Source organism: Melozone crissalis, unplaced genomic scaffold (assembly GCF_028551555.1).
Source record: "Melozone crissalis strain CALT ecotype California unplaced genomic scaffold, PUWL_Pcris_2 ptg000023l_1, whole genome shotgun sequence".
NCBI classification, from domain to species: domain Eukaryota; kingdom Metazoa; phylum Chordata; class Aves; order Passeriformes; family Passerellidae; genus Melozone; species Melozone crissalis.
Genome location: NW_026535801.1, coordinates 20263244 through 20279943, shown reverse-complemented (window position 1 = coordinate 20279943; position 16700 = coordinate 20263244). Strand labels below are relative to the sequence as shown.

The window sequence follows — 16700 nt, the reverse complement described above, 5'->3', positions numbered from 1 at the left end:
ACATTCATCAGCATGCAAAAATTAGGTCAGGAACAAAGTGAGTACATCATATATGCTTTTAGAAGCCTTTTTTCCTTTCCTTTGCCATTGAAGGGGGAAGGACCAGAAAAGTTTGTTATTGCATCAAATCATAAATAACAGGATTTTCCATCCTGTCAGCTCACCTGACATTAGCAGTAGCTCATGTCCTTGTTTCAGAAGGCAGCTTGCTTCCCCATCACAGAGCTCTCCTAAAGCCTTGCCAGAGGTTCCCTGCCCACAGCCTCTGCACACAGTGCTTTCCCTGAGCTCTGCAGTCTGAAATGGGGGTGCCCACACATCCCTCCAGTGGGGACCTGTAGTTTAATCCCTTTTCCCCATCTTTTCCTGTGTCCAGCTGCCCTTTGACGAGGTGCTGCCAGAGAGCTGGCTGCAGTGTCTGTGCCCAGCTGCCCACAGCTGCCCACAGCACTGAGACAGCACTTAGTCCTCATGGAAACCAATTCCTTCAGAGAACAAATCAACTTGGTGATAGCCCTTGCTTCTCATAGACCTAGATTATTTATTCTATTGTCACTTAACTAATACAAATATCAAAAATACCTGCTTTCTGTGTTTAATTAAAAAAAATTCTAATAAATGGAACTTAAATCATGCAATTTGCTTGTATGCCCGTGCAAAACACCTGCCTGGTTAGCAAAAAGAAATTTCAAATTCACTGCAAAGACAGTGTTTTTTCTGCACTACCTCTTTAAAAGATTAGCACTCAGGAAAGATCAGAGTTTCATTACAATAGTAAAAAAAAGCAAGACTAAAATGGAGGCTTTTGCCTACATACTTAATAAAAAATTGCAATTAAAGAGAATAAAGGAAAGTCACTGCATACAGATGCCTGGGATTCCAAGTCAAGAAAGCACTTCATTGACTGTCCCACATTCCTGACCCTAGCACAACATGTGACCCACATCCAAGAGATGTGCACTCTGTAGGGGCAGCTCTGTTCCACGTGGGCTGAGCAGGGTGCCTGGCACACAGGGTCAGCCTTCATTAGTTGAATATTGATATTATCTGGTGTTGAACACATGCTGTATCATCCCTTGGCATGCAGTTTCCTTACAGCCCATCAGAAAGTGAGGCTTGGGGAGAGCAGAGGGTGTTGGCGCCAGCATTTCTTGACATGGGTTTTTGGAGGGTGGTTCTATTTACTTTTGGGTGTGGGGGCTTGTAGGGCCTTTGCTTGCTCTGGCTTTGGGATTTTTTTTTTGTGTATTATGTTTGGGTTATTTGGTTTTTTTCTTTCAGCAGTAGCTCCCCATTCAGGTTTTCCTCCTTTCCTACAGAAATTTCCATTATCATAATCACTTGTAAAACTGTGCTTGAGAGGGGGCATCTCCTGCAGGAGGCTCCCTAGTAGCTCACAAACCTTGTTTGCCCCCTGGTATGCACTGACCATCCCCAGAGCAATCTAGGCTTGCTATTTTCCGTGGTCTTTTCTCTCCCTGATCCACCTGTCGGGCACCTCTGCTTCCAAAGGCAGCTGAAAGCGCCTGCAGGGCAGCAGCTGTGTCAGCAGCACCGACAGGGAGAGAGAGGCTGGGTATTTCAGTAATTATCCCAACTACTGCCATTTACTGTGTGCTTTCTGTTACATGCTTTAGAAAGGGCAACTACAGCCACCTAGCTCAGGTTTACTTGCACAGCTGGGGAACGAGAGCTGCCTTTTGCTCGGGTGGACACCGAGTGCCAGCACCACGGCTGGAACTGCTGGGGACAGCCCTGCCCTGGGGACACGGCCCTGCCCCGGGCTCAGCTTCTGCTGGAGCACTGCAGCGCACCCCCAGCATTTCCCGGGAGAACATCCCTTCTCCTGGTCACACTGTGAGGACACCTGAGCGCTGCCACGGCCGGGGCTGAGAGCTGGGTGCAGTGACAGGACAGCACCAGGGCCAGCCAGAGCCACTGCAAGGGATCCCCAAGGGCATGCAGGAGCGGTGGATGGCCTGAGGAGCCATCCAAAACAAAGGGCTGAGTGTCAGGGCAGCAGCAGGAGATAGAGCATGTTCAGGAGCTGGCTTGGAGCAAGGTAGAGGTGAACACGTGTGGCTGCTGGAGTGCAAGGCAGATGTGACTGAGCAGCGTGTGGGCCCCTCCTTTTGGGCTGGGGGAGGCAAGGCTATGGTCAGACAAAGTTTTCCATCTGTTGCAGTTCATTGCCATAAATAAAGTGATAATGTGCACTAATTAGTGCAGGAATTATAACAGCAGGCCACTTTCAATACTACAGATGATTGAAAAAAACCTCAAACTAAACCATACTTTAGATTCCCTCAAAACTTCCCCTATTCTGCCTCCTCAGCAGCCCCCCCAGCCCAGAGCAGCATTCCCCACACACTTACCTGTGTACATCCCCATCTTCACCTTTTCCTCCCTGGCATCCTTCAATCTCCAGCTCAGGAGAGCTGCAGAAAGACAGCTCACCACGTCTCCTCTCCTCTCCTAGCCAGACAGGCAAGGCAGGGTGGGATGCAATGAGGCACCTTATTGCTGTCAGGTGTGCTGTCAGCACAGCTGGTTCTGATCACTAGGGGATTGTTCCTCCTTGGTCTCCTCCTGCTCCAGGAGGTGTTTGCAGGGCTGACCAAAGTGCTTGCACCAGAGCTGAACCTCTGAAGTGCAAAGGAAATGTCCTAGGATGTCTGCATGTGGAAGTTGGTGGTGTATCCATCTACTGTGGGCAGCTACAGCTGTGTAGTTGTAAGCTGCCATTCCAGTTCACATAGAGGCAATTATAACAATAGATATATTTTATGAAGTAGTAGATGGCTTGACAATACTTTTCTTGTTTTATTAAGAGTTCTGAAGCCTTCTTGGACAAGGAAGAAAGGAGTTTTCAGAGTAGACAGGAATTTGTGAGAACCTTAGCAATGTGTCAGGACCCAAAATATTTAGAATAGTCTTGTCAAAATTGGTGAAACTCTAACTCATTTAAGTCAAAGGTTGTTCAGCATTAAAGTGCCAATGTGAGAAATGAAACAATCAGTATTTTTGAAACAAGTTCAGAAAGGAAAAATAAATAGCATGATGTTAGAGTTCTAAAAGCAAAATTTAATAAATTAATATATGCATGCCAGATAAAAATACAAAATTACAATTGAAATAGCATTAATAATAAAGGAACACTGTTCAGTATTGCAGATTTCACTGCAACCACCATAAACATCATGGAGAATTACTTAAAGTAACATTTAAAGTACAATTTTGTTTCTGTTAAAAACAAATTACTATATGATGAAAAAATGGAAAGAAACCCAGGAAGAAATCAGCCCCAGAAGAGGAAGAGAAGAATATGAAATGTCAATAAATGGCCAGAGGCTCCATTTCACAGAAGTCTGCCTTCTTTTTAGTATTAGAAACCAATTACATAGAACAAAAAGCAAATTCACAACAGGTTTACACGGAGAAACATGCTGAATTACAATCACAAACTATCCAGAACAAAGATGCTGCACCAGTTCAGTTGTTTTCTTCATGGAATGAGTCTCACCAGAACAGGGAGAACAGGGAGCAAATCATGCAATAGCTTTAGGCATTTTGTTTTTTATTTCAACATGATAAACACCCAGGATTACTAGTACTGGAAAGTATGTGTTAACCTTTTTCAACATCAGCTGAATGGCACTACAGAAACGACAAAGAGTTCCTTCATTTTTATCCTGAATACATCGAAAGCTCTAGCAAATATGGAATTCAGTGACAAGAGCCATTAAATTACTTTAAAATATTCCTTCATCCATAGAACACTGTTGCTTCCTTTTTTATTACAAAACCCCCAAAATATTCAAAATAAAATGTCTTCATTTTTTATAAGCATCTCCACCACAAGTCTCTGATAGCGGATGTCGTTCAGCGCGGCCATCGCGTCCAGCTCCGGCGCTCGCATAAGGGTTGGTCCAAAAACTATGCCCAGGTTTTCTGCACTCATCAGGTTCTCCTTTTCATGGAGCGTTACTCTGCAAAAAAACCCCAGTGATTCTCACATTTCTTCTGTGCCAGACCATGCCTGCATATGTTGAAAATCAGGGAGACAGGACAGAAATGTGTGCCTTTCCCAGCAGGTCGCACATGGGAGTGTCAGGTGAAACACTCGGGAGTGAGTGAAAGCAAATGCTGTGGGGGTTTGTGGTGACTCAGTGTCTGTCCCCCTCAGAGCACACAGACCATGCTCACCTGCACTGCATGAACAAGTCCTTTGGTATACAAGAACTACAAACTCTAGATTTTTCTTCTGTTTCTCCCTTTCTGCCTTAGTTTTTATTTGAAAACAGGTCAGACTGATGTTACTGAGTTGCTGTGTCTCCAGTCTGTAAGTATTCCAAATAAAGGAGCTGTGTCTGATTACCTGAATTCAGCAGCAAGGCAATGGCCTGTTGAGCAGCACAGCTCCTTCTAGCAAAGCATTAAACAGAAGTTTAAAAATAGTGAATTTTGTCACCTTTCTACCTTATCATTCCCTTATACCAGAAATATGGTGTGCAAAAGCAACTTGCTAGGTAGAGCAGCAACAGCTAATTTAGAACAGGGTGAAGAAAAATTAATTTCACACTCCACAAGCTGTAAGGTGGAATTTTTTTCCTATGTCTCTCATCCCTTTGTCCATTTTAAAACACCCATTAGAAATGTCATTGAAATAAAGGGACAAATCAGGCAGAAACTCAGTAGCTGAATTTTGCCTGAGGCAAAACTTAGCAGAGACAACACTTGTAGAGGAACTACATAATGAAAAAAGGCAGAAGCGACCTTAAAATAAAGTAGTTTTTCTATGGAGAGGGAATGATCTTACATATTGACAGTAAGTTCGTGTTACTTGAGAAACTAAAATGGACACCCTAACGTTCCACCTTGGTTTTGCTTTGCAAGGGATAATCCCCTGTGCCTGAGTTTTGCTGTTGTGCACGGTACCACTCCTGCCACAGGCCCTTTCCAGGATTTGGTGGGCCTTGACCAGAGTTTTCTGGAGGTGCTAACATGGATTATTGCTAAAAACGAGTGTGGCTTAGAGTTCTTTGCAGCTGTTGCACCCACCTCTTCAGATGTGCCATGAGATACCGTAATGTTTCACAGTGTGCAGGCGGCAGCAGCTTCAGCGCCTCGTGCAGAATTTCCAGCTGTTCATCCGGATCCGTGGTTTCTGAAACACAGATGTTCAATGTCACCACACAAACAGCCAGAATTCACACACAGAAAGGCAACAACCTGGCCTGCACAGGAGACAGGGTCTCACAGCTCTGCTGGGTTACTCATGGAGGATTTGTCTGTCCAAGGAGGGGCTCAGAGCACTCTAAGGATGTGACTGGTTTTGGACAAAGAAAACTCCCCAAAGCAAACTGCACTCCACTGAAAGATTCCCTGCAGCCTACTAAAAAAAATCCTCTGGCAATCTTGCTGACTGGACTGGTTTTGCACAAATAATATACAGGTGCAACTCTGGGAGAGCAGAAGGTACTGGGAACTTTGCCATCAGTGTCTTTGGCTGTCTCCATACAACTTGGAAAAAGCCTTCTCCAAAGGAGCTGTAAGGCCAGCATGCAGTCCTTGTTTTGTACCCACGGCTACCTCACACCTTTCCAGGTGGGGCTGGTGTGAACACATCACCGAAATGCTTCAGGCAGCCAGGATGTTTGGGAGAGAGATTCCAGCTGGGCTTACTGCTGTGCTTGTAGACCCACTTTCGGCAAGGCCAGCCCCAAAAGTGGCTTTGGGACAATGAGTGGTTATCAGCTTATGAAAACACTCAGAACGGACAACTCCAGAAACAAACGACATCTTATTTCTAAACATTTCCATAAATCACCTTCTTTTTGGCACCATAAAACCAATAGACTTTAAATAATCACTGCCAAGTGCCCAGGACTCATGCAAGACACACCAGTGATGTAATCCATAATGTGTGATGAAAAGGAAACATTCCTGGTGACAAAGGCAAAGGAAAATGTAACCATGCCCACATAGCATCACATGGTCAGGCCATAATGTGTACTGCATGTTTAGTCCTGCAATCCTTACTAAATTGGGCATGCAGAGCGAGAACTGATGGGACAGCTACAAAACAAATAGGACAGTCCTGCACAAAAAGGAGAAAAGCCTAAGAATGAAAAGCAGACAAAAAAATGTGTTACACTTACTTGCAGACTCTATGAACTTTGGGTAGGCATCATATGTGATGAGTGGAATTGGCAAATCCCTGAAGTACAGTTTAAGTGCACCAGTGATAATATTGATATCTTCATACATATTCACAGAAATATCAGCTTTTTCCCCATCTGTGTAGAGAAGGCACTGATATTAAAGCCTTGGAAATGTAAACAGATGTAGAGCAGCATTCAAAAGAAAAATAATAACCCGCTTAAGCAAACGTTACTGAAAAGGAAACAATTACAGATTTTGGTTGTTGTACGTTGATATTCATGGTTTCAGGGTGAAAACCTCAAGCATTTTATAAAATAACACATCTTTTCTTTGTTTCAAATAATTACTAAAAAATACAGTTTGGGTTTTTTTAGAACCTGCCTGAGTGAACTTGCAGTATCTGTCTTGTATTAAGGTATGGACATTTAGCTATTTCTGAACACACTGCATTGCAAAACAACACATTCATCAGCACTGAATGAGAAATCAGGGAGTCTGGGAAAAAAGTAAAAGGCAGAAAACCAGCTTTGTCCACAGCCCCCCTATTTTATAGGAAAAACATGTATTCACCATTTAACTGGAACATACTACCTACTCCAAAGTGCAGAGGACACACATCCAGAACTTGGCCTCTGCAGCACATCCCCACCCTGCTAACACTGCAGATGTGCTCCGAATCGGGCCAGTCCTCCAGACAAACAGGAAAGAGAGTTTCCAGCACGGATTCTGGACTTGATTTCTACTGGGATAGAGGGACTGCAGCTGGAAACCCTTTAATTTTCCCACTGGCTTTTCTCAGAGAGAAGAGTTTGTTCTCAGTGACCTTCTTTTAGTCTGTAATAATTCAAACTTTGTTTGCACTATTGCATTCATCTTATTATTTTGGAGCTTTCATCCAGAAAGATGGATTCAAGTTGCACAGCTCTCTTAAGGCACTTCAGCACTCACCCTCTATCCCTCCCCCACCCCTCCAAGCACAGTTTGACTTGCAAACTAGGGCAGTAGTTCATAAAGCTTTGTCCTTCCTACACACATGGTTACTGGAGCACAGATACTGATGGAAGGAGAAAAGTGGATTTTTGTAATAAAGGCCAGGGTGAAGCTGATATGCTTTTGTGATGGGGCAGCTCCCCTCCTGCCAGCACCCTCCTGTCTGACTCCTTCAGAGCACTGGAGCGTGAGACACAGGCTCTGCAGAAAAACTGTCTATATTTTATACATCAGCACCAAGTTCCAGCATGCAGGGAAGACTGTACCTCTGTCAAATGCCATTTTGACATCCTCAATAAGATCACTAAATCCTGAGACTCGGTACAGTCCTTCAGAATTAAGACCTGCAATGAACATTTTAACAAGATTAGAATTAGTCCTGATTTTTACAGTGACCTTCAACCTGGTTCTTCCCTTGGCAAGTTTTTAATTTAAGGTAGAAAAAGCAGACATGCTTTAAAAGCCTTATCAGGTTTTTCTTCCAGAACAAAACCTTATGTGGGTTTTTAACCCTGACCATTGCAGTAGATGCCTTGTTCTATCAGCACTAAGCTATATTTACAAAAATTACTTCAGAGCTGAAGGGATGTATTAAACCAATTACAGCTCTTTTCAAAATAACTCAGATTAACATACTTGATGATCAGTCATTATTTCAGAATAAAAACAAGTACCCTAATTCTAGAAAAGGATACTCGGTGTGGGCTAGGGAGACTAGCAAGAATGAACACATTAATATGAACCCTCTTTGTTTTGCCACATTCATTTAATTTTTAAAATGAATATATTATTGGAAAGATAGGCACTAATATGTAACTACAAAGCAGTAACTTCCCATTAAGCAATTTCTAGCAGAATCTATAAAAATTATAAATGGTATGAACCATGAAATAATGCACAGTATAATATTAGCTGTGCAGGGTAATTGGCAGTCATAAAATGTCTTGTGCAAATCTGTTTTGAGCAATCATACATTCAGCAGAAACCCAGATGACCCAGATCAATCTAAATGGATTATCAGTAAAGCAACAAAAGTCCATTAAGGATTCCTTACCTCTAGATTCAATTTCCCTAATGCACATATCCACCACCATTGGTCTCTTGGTGAAGTGTGCTTTTACTAGCGTGGTAAGGTCACAGCTGTACACTTTTTTGACATGCTTCAGGTCTGGCTTGCAGTCATTTGGGACCATCTTGGAACATTGCTTGTGCACATTTAAACCACAATCTGAGGAAAAAAATGAAAACATGATTAGGCTGGTGTTTGCTGAAAATGTATTCTGAGATCAGTGCTGGGGAGTACAAATGGCTCCGGCAGGATCTGACCTCAGCTCACAGCAGTTACTTCTCTTCAGGGCCCTTAAGCACCAAATACCTGAAGAAGGGACAGCCCTGAAGTCAGAAGGATTTCTTACCCAAGACATTTATTCTGTTTCTAAAAGGTCTAACACAGAGTGACAACTTTTCCATATGTTTTTTCAAATGAAGAGCTAGAGGTCAATTATGTTCCCCAGCACTATTATACACACTGCTGTCACAATGAAGACTTTTCTCCCAAGAAATTCCTAACACCTCCATCTTCCATGCAGCCCTGGACCTGGCACTTTAGACATCTCCTAGGGGGGATGAAGGTAGGGACTGGGATACAAACAGGCTACAACCCCTCTGCAGCGAGCTGGCAAGGCAGTGCCAGTACCTGAGCCACTTCAGGGACAGGTGTGCAGCCCTGCCCTGCCTGGAGGGGAGCTGACCCCAGCACTGACCCTGTGCCTCTGCCCAGTGCCACCTCCCCTGTTCTGCCATGCACACTGCCAGGTGCTTGCCAGGAAACAGCCGAGCCCAGAGAGAACAGCAGCACATCCCAGCGAGGGTGGCTGCCATGCCCTGAGGGGCACTTGGGACACACAGGGGCCCCTGCCCTGCCAGCCCCAGTGCCCTGACTGTCACAGCATCAAGGGATGGAGGAGCTTGAAGGATCAATACCCTGATGAAAATCTGTACTTTCTTCTCTCACTGCAGGACTGGGTATCTATCTACTGAGAATCCCTTCCTGTTTTTTTGTTCCTGCTGATTTTGCCAATACTTGTACCTCCATTAAAGCTCCAAGTTATGTGACTTAGTTCTTTCCAGAACAGTAAACCCCAGAATTCATGGCTAGGTTTAATTTCCACTCAGTCAGCTGCAGCCTGCTGCTAAAAGCACTCTGTTTACTTAAAAGGCCTGTAAAACAACCGGATTTGTCACTTAGGATCCTCTGGTTGCAATTAAAGTTTGGCATGTCACCTTCAATCCATCAAAACTTGCTCAGATCCTGATCCAGATGCAATGGCTGATTCTCTGGAGGTCTTTCTGTGCAGGAGTGACCTCTGTTCCCCCTGAGGAGCAGGGAATGCCCGGGCAGGGAGCTGTGGTGCTGATTTCCCTCCTGGCTGTGGCTCTGTGTTGTGAACCCACCGTGGGCAATGCCTCCCACCCAAACCCTGCACACACACAGGGTGCCCCCCGGGCCCTCCTGGGCACAGCCCAGACCCCAGTGCTGCCCTGCCCTGGGGGAACAGTGCTCTGGGCACCTGGGCTCCCCAGTGCTGGCAACGAGGGAACAGGGACAGCCTTGCTTCCACCTGAGCACGCACGTAAATCCCACATTTAGTCAAGTGCTCAAAGACCCCAAAGTGACCACACGCCCAGCATCCCCCTACCTGTGGTTTTGGGGCACAGAACAAAGAAACTCTGAGCCTGCCAGGCAGCCACTTGCCTTTGCTTTAAATATCTGTGCCCTGTGCCACATTTTACCTCAATTTTGAAAAACCAGGTCTCTCTGTGCTTTAAATAGGAAACCCACATTCACTGAAACGTGTGACCTGAGCCCTCTACTGAGTCTCTGCCCCAGCTGTAACACAGCAAGGAGAAGCTGCTCTGGCCTCCTCTGGGTCTTGGAGAACCAAATCAATAAATGTTTGTGGAAATGCAAAGGTAAAATAAGTAATCTTTGGTGTAAGGTTTGAATGCTGTGTCATTAGTAACACCAGCACTTTTAAAAACAGGACAAAATACTGAATAGGTGCTATCAAGCAGTCTGCTTTCAAAATAAAGAGAAAATAAGGGAGTAAAAATAAAAAATAGTCAAATAATTAGAGGCAACATCTTAACACACACACAAGGGAAGCAAATTGAGACCACATAAGAAATCTTAAATCTTGACTTCCTTTATTTAGGAATAAACCTTAACATTGCAATAATAGTATTTACAAATGAAAATATAATTATTGTACATACAATTCCTAAAATTGCCTCAAGAAGCACCTCTTCCAACAAGTATGAAATATCTGTATATCAAAAATGATGTCTACAACACTGGGATGGCAGCACCTCACTCATGAGGGATGAAGGATTGAAGGATTCTGTGAGTGCAAATTAGCTGCTTCACACAAACAGCAGTATAGCTCAGAGTCACATTTCTGGGAACCCAAGGATAATTAAGAAAAAAATACACAAAAAAAAAAAGAAAAAAAAAAAGAAAAAATACATACTCCCAAGTATCTTACACTTGAGTTATACCAATTATTGCCTTGACTGAGATAATCTTAATTATATTTATATACAAGAAAGTTTCAATTCATTAAAATCTCAATTTACAGAGATGTTTTCATTGTGAAGACCTTGCTTCTGACAGTAATTGTGTTATTGCTAATCCCATAGAGTCAGATAGGCTTTGAACCTGACCTCATTAATCCTAGAATAATAATTACAAATGCAGAAGTTAACTTTTCTCCTCTCTCATTTGTTCTTCCTTTGCATTTGATTAGATTTTATGCACCAACCCACTGCTTAAGGGCTTATCAACACTCCTGAGAAAGATTTAAAACCTGGAAATATTTCAGATACCTAATGTTTAGAAAACATGTGAGCCTTATGTCCAGGATTATTGGGCTGTGTGGTGTCCTTGTAATAACTACGGCTTCTTGCCTCTTGTGTAAGCACAGAAAACCATCTTACTTTAGCAATTTCATATCAGTAAATATATCAAGGTTATTTCAGTGAATTTACATCAGAAGATGGAATTTTTTTCCAATGAAGAACCTGAAACTCACCAGTGCTGTGCCTCCTGAACCAAGTGGGCCTCTAGCCTCAGTTGACAATCCTTCATAGAAGGCAAACATCCATGTCTCAGTCACTTCACTCACTTCTGGTTCAGCTGATAGCTAAGGATGATGTCTTGCTAACTCCACCAAGCTCAAAAGCCCCATGGCAGGAGGTCAGTCCTCCTCTCCACAGAGCACTGGCTATGTCCCAGTTCTGGACTTAACTATACTCAACTTACTTGTCAGGCCTAAACAACAGGAATTGTACTGCAAACTGAACAGTGTTAAATAAAACAAAAAAGGTCCTCTGTTCTCACTGCAGATGCTTTAAAAGCTCCACAAGTCATTATTTTAGAATCAAGTGGGAAGGAAGAGGAAAGCCAAGTCCTAAATCTCCCTGCATGCTGCCGTGGGGTAAAGTCTTAGGACTGCTGGCCTTGTTTGCACATGAGCTTTGTAATTTGGCTGGGTTCATTAAGACCAAGAGGATTAATTTAACTTCAAACTGAGGGCCTATTTACTTTTCATTATGTCAAAATAAATCCAGAATAGCAGCTTTACTCTGGATCTAAAGTAACCAGGAGCCTTACCCATTTCTTACAGAACCTGCTGGCTGGTGAGGAGCTTCAGAGAAATCCCCCTAAAGCATTGTATCTGCTGATAAATCTTAGAATAATACAGGACAGATGTAAAAGATACAGTCATGAGCTCTTGCAGGTCAATAGTAAAACTTCTGCTGACTTCAGTTAATCAGGTTCACCTTATAGAGATGATTTCAGAAGTAGAATTGTAAGTCACTCTTACTGCTCCTTTTACAGTGCTATCAAACTGTGACCACCTTTCAAATATACCACATGGACCAAAACCAATGCAGTCATAAATTCAAGAGTTTATAGGAAGTTTGGAAATTTAAGGAGGGTGCACAGACAGTAATTTCAGATGACAGGTCTGAAAGCCGCCCTGGCTTTAACAGCATATTGATCTAGGAGTTCAGATGGGCTGTGACATTACTTCTATGAGAAGTAGTAAATTTAAAACCAGCCTGACAATAGTTTCCTATGATGCCTAGAAAAGGTCTGGTAATGTTAGAGAAATAGCTAATACTGATGTTAGTCCACAGGGCTAAGAGAACAAATAACATGTTCATATTAAATGCATGAGCAGAACCAACAGATAGATGTATGCTACTACTGCCCCATGAGCACACAGTATAAATATTTGCAGAGACTCAAATATACTTAGCTGTCATGTTTTGTTATACTGTTGATTTGAATTCAGTCAGTTTTAGATTTCCTTTGGTTGATGATTTACTGGCTAACATGGCTGCTGATCATGCTCCATCAGAACGATACCATGTGCTACATACATCACTCTAATTATATCTCCAAATTATTCCCCCAAAATTGATGCCTTCTATTGCTCTGAAGAGCAGCTTTAAGAGCTAAAGGGCAGATATACACTATCTGCAAGAAGTCTTGAAAGACTCTTCTGAGATTTGTGCTAAGTGTAGGAGGGTGGGGAGCACAGAGCTGCAGTGCTGGCACCGAGTGCTGCCTTGGGCTGGTCCATTGCAGCACCGACCAGACAGGGCAACATCCTCACACCTGAGCTGACACAGGGCTCTACACAAGCACTAAGTACTGGCATTGCTCCTTCTTGCAAGGGTGAAAAGGTTAGAAAGCCATTTGCTCTCATACATCACTCATGAGCTCGTAGCTTTTCTTTAAAAATGTATCACTTTTTCTGTAGCAGAGGGAGCAGCGTTTTCTGTTTCATGGATGCAGCGTGTTCCAACAGGCGAGGGAGGCAGCAGCCCCAGTGGCCTCACATGCAGCACTCTGTGCTTCCAAGCACGGTCCAGCAGGGTGCCGTGAAGGTCTGCCCTCTCCCTCCTCCTCCTCAGCTGCGTGGCTGCAGCTTGGGTGGCCGCACTGGAGCTGCCACAGTGCCTCGAGCATGTGCTATGTGTTCATCTGCAATGCACATCTGGAAGCAGCCCTGGTCCCACCAGAGCCTTAAGCCACTTCACTTAGCAGCCCCATGGCAAAAATTGCTTCCATACATATGAGTATGCTCCCTAAAATCTCCTTTCATCCACATCACTGTACCATGCACTACAGGGCACATTATTTTAAGACAGGAGTTTCAAGAGGGCAGCTAGTTACTTGGCAACATAATTACCTAATGCTACCGAAAAATCAGGGCTGATGAAACAAAAAGAAAAAAAGCCCATCAAACCAGCCAATATTCCCTTATCTCAAATTAAAAGAATACTTATATTTGTGCCTCCAAAACACTCAGTGACAATGGTTTCATTTTATAGAAGTTTTGCAAGATTAGAGTCAGTTTGTTCAGGAAGTCCCCAGGCTTCCTGCCACGATACCTGCCTACCTGCTCGACAGCTCCCTGCCTGGGCCACTGCCTTCTTCAAGGCTTCCAGCTCTGTGTGGGCTTGGAGATAAAGCTGCTTTTAGGACTTACAGCTTCAAGAATATATATCTGCAGAATAGCTTCCCCTTGGGAACGGCTCTGAAGCAAGGCTGAGCTGTCTGATTAGCATTTCAAAATTCCGGAGCTCATTTCTTGCAGGAACACCACCAGATCCCGCGCTGGTGAACAGCTTGTCAGGCAGCACACATCTCCAACAGCATCAGCACCTGCTGGTGGCCAGGGGCTGCTGTCCAGCCCCTTCCCACAGCCCTGCCTTTGCTCTTTGGGTTGGCTGGGCTGACTGTCTGTGCCAGCATTCCCCAACCAGCAGAATCCGGGTGCTCATCTCGGAAGGAGCTTGGATGTGTTTGTAAGGCACAAGCGTGGGCACCGGGGAAGCTTTTCTTGACTGAGCCATGCAAAATACCTTGAGAGTGGGCAATGTGATGAGAACACCTTCCCCTTCCCTTTGCTGACTTTAGTCACAAGAGCATCAGCTGTTTTTCCAGGCACAGGAAGCATGAGCACTCTGCCTGCACAATCAGTGCCTGAGGATGGGCAGGCTCCTTTGTGCTCCCCTCCATTCTTACACACCAATGGAGCGACACAGGGCTGTCCAACACAAAGGATTCATAGCAAGGCAAAACAAATAGCAAAGGAAATGGGGCAGCTGCACATCTTTCAACTGCTGGAGAAGGACATGGATGAAATGGGGAAATTAAACACTTAAGCAGTAATTGACAAAACAATTCTGCTTTGAGACTGTACTTTAGCTTTTTGAAAATGAACTCCCAGATCTTACTGTGGTTAGGGCTGGCAGCAGTATTGCTTGGGGTCTGTCAGTGGGAGCTGATTATCTGCACACTGATAGTTCAGCTGCAAATTAATTTCTATCAGCTCTTCAGAGAGAAGTTACCTGCTCCAAGGAAAGCAGAAGACAGGAAATGCTACACATGTAGCAGGCTGAGATAGTCTGCAGCAAACCCATGAAGGCTGCAGCAATGGTGCTTTGTGTACAGCCTCAGAGGGTGGTGCTGCCTGGTATTATTAGGAACAACCCAAAATACCACCAAAAGCATCCAGGGAAACAGATATATTAAAAAAGTTATCTTTAAGATAAGCTAATTAATGCTTTGTAACCAGCCTGTTAAAAAAAAAATCTGCTTTAACTGCTTATTCATGAGGAACAACAAGCAAAAGCAGGTGAAGGACTTGGAGAGCTCTGATGGGCTGGAGACAGGTGCAGCTTTACAAATCCACTGTTCTGCCACTCTGCCATTCCACTTGGGCAGCACAGAACAGCATCAGCAATGTCCAGTCTCTGACAACACACTACTCTGGTAATGCTACTGTGAGTTACATGTTTGTGTCATTCATGAAGAGAACCAGCTGGTGCACATCTACAAATTTTCTTTGAATATTGTTACAGTTTCTCTTCTGAACACATTCTGGGCACTGGGATGAACCCTGTGAACATAGGAGAGCTTTACAGAGGAGGAATGTTAACTAAGAATACATTTTTCTAAGTTCATTCATTGGATTTTGTTCTGGGGTAAAATCTTATGTCTTCATTAACTTCTACTGACCTTCAGTGTTTACACAAAGTGATGGCATTATAATTTCAAATACTGCTTCAATAATTTCTACTTACATACTGCAACCACCAATTAATTTCCTACAGGATCCAAATCCCAGACATCACCCCAAGTTCTAGTTTGGAAGACCATGAAGTTCCTCTCATGTTTGGTATTTTGTATTAACCCCCAAACCTTTGCAGTCCAGGTAACACCCAACATCTCATTTCAACCAACAACCATTCATCGGGTGTCCAATGTGGTGCCTACATTTACCTCTCATCTTTGAGGCAGGAAAAGAGACAGTCCTCCTTCTTCATCTACCATAAAAGCTGAACAAGGATAAGTTAGGGAGAATCCACCTTCCAGGAACTGATAATACAGAACTGCACCTGACAGGATCCTGACCACACTCCAGTCTGTGTTTTGGCAGAGAGACACATTCAGCCATGCTGGACTGAAACAAAGCATGACTCCAGCTGGATTTGCTAAGGCATCCTTGCTGGTTGCTATGGCATGTGTACTCTTATAAATGTTTAGTTCTGGCTGATAATTTTTTAAAGGATTGGCTTACTTTGTGTAACATAAGCTATCAGCCAGTAGAAATAAGCTCTGTTTTTTCCACTGGCTCTTCCTCCTTTCTGAAATGGGTGACATTTATCTTTGCTGTCCAGTCTTGGACTGTCCTACACTTCTCTTTTTGCATGTTTTTGTGCTTCTGCACAGAATAGGATTTTAAATGGTTGAGAGTAGCCCATGCAGTAATCCCTTTCTATTTGTTAAACTCATCACTTCTGTACAGCACATAGAGTCCTCTTGAGATGTGCAACTGTTTGCTATAAAAAGTAAATGCTTTAAAAAGTATAAAATTACATATGATCCATGCAGTTTTGCTTGTAGGTATTTTCAATAAAATGATTATACAGACCACCAAACAGATTTCGTGGATTTCCCTGAAGTGGCATTGAATCCCACTTGAATTCAAGTGGGCTGCATCCTGCTAAAAAACGATAATTTTTTTTTTTGAGTACAAACCCACTCTGAAAACCAAAGGCCTCATGTGGATCCTGGTTTACTGTGCCTCATTGTTTCCATATTAAAATGACTCAGTTCAGAAGCAAAAATTTTTTTAAAGCACTGTAAGATCACATAAACTTGGCCAAACTCCCACCACTCAAGCCTGAGTTCCCCTACATGGGTACATTAGCACTGTTCTGTGTCTGTGCACCTCCAATATTTCCCTGAAATGCCCAGATCTGGGCAGCTCCTGGCTCTGATGGCTGCACAGCCTCAGCTGTGGGAGCAGGCAGACACTGCTGCAGCCTCACCCCACACCAAATCCTCACTGACACTTCACAAGCATGGTTGTACAACATGGGATTTTACAACACAAATAAGACCATAGAAACTACTGGAAGCTACCAACACTGAGGTGAAACCTCACACAAGACAGAAAGCC

General features: G+C 43.6%; 1 protein-coding gene across 2 annotated transcripts in view; it reads right to left on the bottom strand.

The window, feature by feature from the left end:
* Positions 1-3063: 3063 nt before the first annotated feature.
* CHN1 (chimerin 1) overlaps positions 3064-16700 on the bottom strand; it is a 92063-nt gene continuing 78426 nt past the window's right edge. For both annotated transcript variants that reach the window (XM_054278458.1, XM_054278460.1), the window contains 5 exons: positions 8210-8383; positions 7422-7499; positions 6162-6299; positions 5062-5167; positions 3064-3989 (listed from right to left, as the gene is read on the bottom strand). In XM_054278458.1, the coding sequence (XP_054134433.1) occupies positions 3818-3989; positions 5062-5167; positions 6162-6299; positions 7422-7499; positions 8210-8383 (668 nt within the window). In that variant the 3' untranslated portion in view covers positions 3064-3817. The remainder of the gene's footprint in view (positions 3990-5061; positions 5168-6161; positions 6300-7421; positions 7500-8209; positions 8384-16700) is intronic.